At 35.8% G+C, this 7,581-nt stretch overlaps 1 protein-coding gene across 1 annotated transcript in view; it reads right to left on the reverse strand.

The window, feature by feature from the left end:
* Window positions 1-7,581, reverse strand: part of LOC106471470 — a 29,790-nt gene that overhangs the window by 1,226 nt on the left and 20,983 nt on the right. The window contains exons 4-6 of the mRNA XM_022400081.1: window positions 6,665-6,843; window positions 5,107-5,249; window positions 2,267-2,418 (exon numbers count right to left, since the gene is read on the reverse strand). Of these exons, the coding sequence (XP_022255789.1) occupies window positions 2,267-2,418; window positions 5,107-5,249; window positions 6,665-6,843 (474 nt within the window). The remainder of the gene's footprint in view (window positions 1-2,266; window positions 2,419-5,106; window positions 5,250-6,664; window positions 6,844-7,581) is intronic.

Below are 7,581 nucleotides of genomic sequence, written 5' to 3' on the forward strand. Positions count from 1 at the left end.
CTGATCCACTCAAAGGTACTACAGTAAAAATGGAGCTCCACCAATAGGTACATCCAATCATAATGCAGTAAAAATGGAGCTCCACCAATAGGTACATCCAATCATAATGCTGTAAAAATGGAGCTCCACGAATAGGTACATCCAATCATAATGCAGTAAAAATGGAGCTCCACGAATAGGTACATCCAATCATAATGCAGTAAAAATGGAGTTCCACCAATAAGTACATCCAATCATAATGCTGTAAAAATGGAAGTCTACTGACCTGGGTTATTATCACTCAATTAAAATAATTTACCTCGTCATAAGTATCTGTAGTGTTAATATTAGTTATCACGAAAATGGTGTTCATACATGTTGAGGTTTTTGCCATTTTAATGTCGTAGATATAATGTTTATTATATTAATATTCTTTTGTCTTATTACAGGATTTTCTTTTTATACTAATAGTGTATATATATAGCACGTTAGCGCATTGTTTTAATGCTAACTGGAAAGTAATTATGACATTTCAAAGAAGGTTATTTAAAAAAGTTGTCTTAAAAAAGAATCGAGTCTCAGTAGAAGTTTTTTTTTCTCGATTAATGTTGACTTACTCAGTTTTCACTTTCCAGAATATTCTCCCATGTTACCAAGTGATTATCACGAAACGTTTAATCATTTATTTCTCTTTCTTTCCGTTTGTCTATTTGATGCTAACAAAATATTGCACTGCTAATGACCAAGTGAAACGTCGAAACATGTAGAGTGAGAGAGACGGTCGCCGAATCGCTTGTTTTTCTCTTCGTACAGTAGATTATCAGTGAATATTTGAAGAGAAGTCGCTTGAGTTGCTTTATGAGTAACTGATTTATCTTACTGTCTGTATCAGATAGCCAACTTCAACATGTTAAACGCGCGAATTGTTGACGCTTAATTTTTACTGTAGTATGATTGGATGTACGAATTGGTGGAGCTCTATTTTTACTGCATTATGATTGGATGTACCTATTGGTGGAGCTGTTTGGAGATTAAAAGAGTTTCGTTTTTTTTTAAACTTCTCGCTCTTTATTCGTTAATTCTGTCGTGGGGCCACCTTTCTCTGTAATTGCTCTGTTAAACGGATGTATTGGTTTGATTTGAATTTCGCGCAAAGCTACACGAGGGCTATCTGCGCTAGCCGTCCCTAATTTAGCAGTGTAAGACTAGAGGGAAGGCAGCTTGTCATCACCACCCTCTGCCAAGTCTTGGGCTACTCTTTTACCAAGGAATAGTGGGATTGACCGTGACATTATAACGCCCCCACGGCTGAAAGGGAGATTGTTCCCTAACTGTTTCATACAGTGATTGTTCCCTAAGTTGTTCTATTTCATACAGTGATTGTTCCCTAAGTTGTTCTGTTTCATACAGTGATTGTTCCCTAAGTTGTTCTATTTCATACAGTGATTGTTCCCTAACTGTTTCATACAGTGATTGTTCCCTAAGTTGTTCTGTTTCATACAGTGATTGTTCCCTAACTGTTTCATACAGTGACTGTTCCCTAAGTTGTTCTGTTTCATACACTGATTGTTCCCTAACTGTTTCATACAGTTATTGTTCCCTAAGTTGTTCTGTTTCATACAGTGATTGTTCCCTAAGTTGTTTTGTTGCTTGGAATTATTCGACGATTATATACTTTGTTTTCTGCTATGTCTAGTCGTTTGGATGTGTTGATAAAGTATATTACCACATTAAGATGCTAAAACACAAGATTATAAGCAACAGTAGAGACAATCCTTCCACTACATAATCAGGTGAAGACTTCACACAATCTCACGATAGAGCTTAAGCCTGAAGCTGCAAGCGAACATTACACGGTTTCCATTGTTTGTTTAAACAATATATTTTCAAACATTGAATTCGTTTATGAACAATTATAGACGATTATTAATGAACTGATCATTTTACGAAGAGGAACAAGGTATCATTATAAACAAGGGATCATAATAAACAAGGGTTCATTATAAACAAGGGTTCGTTACAAACAAGGGATCATTATAAACAAGGTTTCATTATAAACAAGGGATCATTATAAACATATCATTATAAACAAGGGATCATTATAAACAATGGATCATTATAAACAAGGGTTCATTATAAACAAGGTTTCATTATAAACAAGGGATCATTATAAACAGATCATTATAAACAAGGGATCATTATATAGTGATTTATTTTAAAATATATAGCCAATAGCCCGTTTCTCAAAATAAAAATGCAGTTTTGACTTTGTTTCAGAAAGACTTACGTCCGTTTGTTATGGTGATTTCCAGCTCTACAATTTGGCCAAGACCCACAGTGTTGACGAAAGCATCATTCTCAAAGTCATAAATACGAAGCAGAACTTGTGGTGCAGTGGAAGAATTAGTCGTAACCGAAGAAGTGTTTTTTGGCAGTTCTCTGTTAAAGTAATGAAAATTAATCATCAACGAACATTACGAAAATGGAATACATTCATAAATTATAAAAATCAAATGGAGTGACAAAAATAATATGAGGGACATATCAGTGTGGTAATAATACCAGGTACACGTACAGTACTGGACGTTTTGGTCACCAGTGTGGTAACAATACCACGTGCACGTACATTACTGGACGTTTTGGTTACCAGTTTAGTAACAATACCATGTATACGTACTGTACTGGACGTTTTGGTCACCAGTTTAGTAATAATATCACGTACACGTACAGTACTAGACGTTTTGGACACACGTGTGGTAACAATACCATGTACACGTACAGTACTGGACGTTTTGGGCACCAGTTTAGTAATAATACCACGTACACGTACAGTACTGGACGTTTTGGTCACCAGTGTGGTAACAATACCATGTACACGTAGATTACTGGACGTTTTGGGCACCAGTGTGGTAACAATACCATGTACACGTACAGTACTGGACGTTTTGGGCACCAGTGTGGTAACAATACCATGTACATGTACAGTACTGGACGTTTTGGTCACCAGTGTGGTAACAATACCATGTACACGTACATTACTGGACGTTTTGGGCACCACCTAATTATCTAGATTAATTTATTCTTATATCTGAACACATTATGTCAGCGATGTCATTGTTTGAACACATTAATTATCTAGATTAATTTATTCTTATATCTGAACACATTATGTCAGCGATGTCATTGTTTGGCCACATTATGTCAGCGATGTCATTGTTTGAACACATTATGTCAGCGATGTCATTGTTTGAACACATTATGTCAGCGATGTCATTGTTTGAACACATTATGTCAGCGATGTCACAAGTTTGAACACATTATGTAAGCGATGTCATTGTTTGGCCACATTATGTCAGCAATATCATTGTGACATTCTAACAAACAGACACAATTAATGACATTTAATAGCCGTACATATTCGCATTACTTGTTTGATTGTTGTTAAATACAAAGCTACACAATGGGCTATCTATGTTGTGCTCACCACGGGTATCGAAACCCGGTTTTAGCCTTATAAACTTTCAGACTTATATAATGTGGATCCGGAAATTAAATCATTTTGTTCTGTTTTATTTGACTACATAAATGACAAGATGAGGATAATATTAATGTAACATGATATTTATATATCTTATTATTATTTTCATACAAGATCCCCTTCTACGTTCATAATACTCTAAATTTACTTTACTAGATGGCCGCTAGAGGGCACAAATGGTTTTGAATTTCGCGCAAAGCTACACAAGGGCTCTTTTCACTAGCCGTCCCTAATTTAGCTGTGAAAGACTAGAGGGAAGGCAGATACTTATCACCACCCACCGCCAACTCTTGGGCAACTCTTTTTTCCAACGAATAGTGGGATTGACATTATAACGCCCCCACGACTGAAAGGGCGAGCATGTTTGGTGGGACGGGGATTCGAACCCACGACCCTCAGACTGCGAGTCAAGTGCCCTAACCACCTGGCCATGCCAGGCCGTGTTTTGTTTCGGTCAAAGCTACAAGAGGGCTATCTGTTTGCGTTAGCCGTCCCTAATCTTGAACTTATAGGCAAGAGAGAGAGGGCAAATGGCCAATAGTATGGTTTCACCGTCACTCTTATAACGCACTCAAGTGCGAAACGCGACTTTGCGACAACGAGAAGTTGTGGCTCATGGAAAGTCGAGGTTTCACTGTCCGTCACGCTAACTACTAGACCATAGTAGAGTTTTAGGTGTTCGGTATGTTTGTTAATGTATTAATAAAGACTTGATTAGATCGTGGTTTTTGTAAAACTGAAACCGAAAGGCTGGGATATAATGGGTGGCTTAATAAACCCGCGAAAAGCTTTGTTTGTTTGTTTCTTTCTAAATAATCACAAAGCTACACAATGGGCCATCTGTGCTCTGCCCACCACGAGTATCGAAACCCGGTTTCTAACGTTGTAAGTCCGCAGACAAGCCGCTGTGCCACTGGGGGACCCCGTGAAAAGCACACATACTGAAACCTATCAATGTGAGTAATGGAAAATGATTATCAATATCAAAGTTCAGTGTGTTATGAACCAGGCCTTATCTACTTATTTTCTGAATACTGTTGTAATACTCCTTCTATAAGCTAGTCACATTAGAACAGTCTTGCTGTTAGATTAAAATTAATAAATCCCATGGAGATCAACAGTAACCGTAACCAACTTATGGCCTAATTCTAACTACTTAAATTATTTTTTATTTACTAGATATTAATTGCTAACTAGTTTAATCCTACGTTTCGGATATTAATCTACTGGCTCTTTCCTAAAGACACGAAGTTTGTTTATTTGTCACACAATGTCAACCACAGGGAATCGAACCCCGGGTTTCAGTGCTAAGCATATATATATATATATATATATATATAGCCCCCTTGTGTAGTTTTTGCGCTTAACAACAAACAAACAATAAGAAAGTTTGACAAATCTGTCTGTTTCGTTATTAATTATTCTTTTAAAGCTGAAGTGAATTTTGTTCTTAATGCTTCGTCTGACCTGTTTATGGCGTTTGTTACATTAAATATATCATAATATCCTATGAATGTTAACAGACATCAACAGTTTTTAGAAACTACAGGGATTTGATTAAAACAGGCTACAAACAATGAAGTACTTACTCGATTTTCATATCATGGTCAGTGCCTATTCTAAGATCACCGTGAAACATCTGGCAACCTACGTCATACTCGCCATCTCCTGCACTCACTATTAACTTATGATGCTGAACCCTTATCCTGTTCATGAAGAGGCCGTCCTCATCCTACAATTAGCAGGAATGTTTTCCATTCAACAAGGGTTAAAATACAGGAACGAAGAAAAGCTGTCTGTGACAGATAAACCAAGCTGGGAATTTATAAGTTAGTAAAATGTATTTGTTCTTCAAATTAAATACTAATGGCGGACAACATCACACCCTCGTTAAAAACGTAGATCTCCTTATGTTTACAAGATATCAGTGAACATGTAATATGAACACAAACAACTTAATTAATATTAATGGTTGAATTGAGTTACTGTTGATTAGTTGGCATTTATAAGCGTAAGCTGTAAACTCATGGAGTGTAAATCAACCTTCGGATATAACTTGAATCCCAAGACAAAACTCCTCACTGCGAATCCTGATATTGTTATATGTTTTTAAATGTCTATAATATACTCGTCACTAGCGAATCCTGATATTGTTATATGTTTTTAAGTGTCTATAATATACTCGTCACTACGAATCCTGATATTGTTATATGTTTTAAGTGTCTATAATATACTCGTCACTACGAATCCTGATATTGTTATATGTTTTTAAATGTCTATAATATACTCTTCACTACGAATCCTGATATTGTTATATGTTTTTAAATGTCTATAATATACTCGTCATTGCGAATCCTGATATTGTTATATGTTTTTAAGTGTCTATAATATACTCGTCACTGCGAATCCTGATATTGTTATATGTTTTTAAGTGTCTATAATATACTCGTCACTACGAATCCTGATATTGTTATATGTTTTAAGTGTCTATAATATACTCGTCACTGCGAATCAATATATTTATATTGATACATTATAGTGAATGTTATATTTATATTGATACATTATAGTGAATGTTATATTTATACATATAGATTATAGTGAATGTTATATTTATAGTGATACATTATAGTGAATGTTATATTTATATTGATACATTATAGTGAATGTTATATTTATATTTATACATTATAGTGAATGTTATATTTATACTGATATGTTATAGTGAATGTTATATTTATATTTATACATTATAGTGAATGTTATATTTATACTGATATGTTATAGTGAATGTTATATATATATTGAAAGTGATATAACTTTACATATAGATAAATAAACCACTTCTATAAAATATACAAATTCTAAAAGTAAGAAGATTTCTCACGCTATTATTTCAAACTAGCAATAAATTAAATGTTCTCACGTCGGAAGTGATTCAATATGGAACTCTTCCCACGTAGGAAGTGTTTCCAAACGGAACTCTTCCCACGTAGGAAGTGTTTCGATACGGAACTCTTCCCACGTAGGAAGTGTTTCCATACGGAGCTATTACCATACGGATTTACTTGAATATATATATATATAAATACATCCTAGCATATGATGATATCAAGGGAAAGTTTCATGTTTTCATCCCGCACTAACCTGAGTAGTATTGCAGCCTCTGAAAGGAATCTTCATGTACAAAGTAGTATTGCCTTTACCGTGAATAACGCATCGTTGGTCTTTGTGACTTCTGGTAACATAGGCCATTCCAAAGAAAGGCAGGTTTGTCCGAATGACAACAACAATGTTTTCGTGATCGCTGCGGCAGTCCACCTCAACTAAAACGTGAAAAAAAATATATTTCTTAATGTCTAGAGAGCAACGCGTCCCATTCAAAAAATTCAATTTTATTTTAAGTTCGTCGCAAAGGCTTAGGATGCAGGTCTATGAGTTAACCAGACTGATAACCAACACAGAGAACTTTCTCCAAGTCGTGATTACCGTGAATGTACTATGCATTTCTATCTTAGTAAATTGTGTTTTTTTTTACAGATTTAAAAGGTGTAAGATAAGTAAATAAAAAGATAATAAAACCTGAGTGTCCAGCATATCCCGTACTTTTTATATTACAAGAATCTGGTGGTTCCCATAATCATCACATCTATTTGTCACATGGTTAATAACAACTGACCCACACCACTCAGAAAATGACCTACACTACTCAGAAACTGGCTCACACCACTCAGAAACTGTCTCACACTACTCAGCAACTGACTCACACTACTCAGCAACTGACTCATACTACTCAGCAACTGGCTCACACTACTCAGAAACTGGCTCACACTACTCAGAAACTGACTCACACCACTCAGAAACTGTCTCACACTACTCAGCAACTGACTCACACTACTCAGCAACTGACTCATACTACTCAGCAACTGACTCATACTACTCAGAAACTGGCTCACACTACTCAGAAACTGACTCACACTACTCAGAAACTGACCCACACCACTCAGAATCTAGGCTCACACCACTCAGAAACTGGCTCACACCACTCAGAAACTGTCTCACAC

The sequence above is a fragment of the Limulus polyphemus genome, unplaced genomic scaffold, assembly GCF_000517525.1.
Source record: "Limulus polyphemus unplaced genomic scaffold, Limulus_polyphemus-2.1.2 Scaffold4640, whole genome shotgun sequence".
NCBI lineage: Eukaryota > Metazoa > Arthropoda > Merostomata > Xiphosura > Limulidae > Limulus > Limulus polyphemus.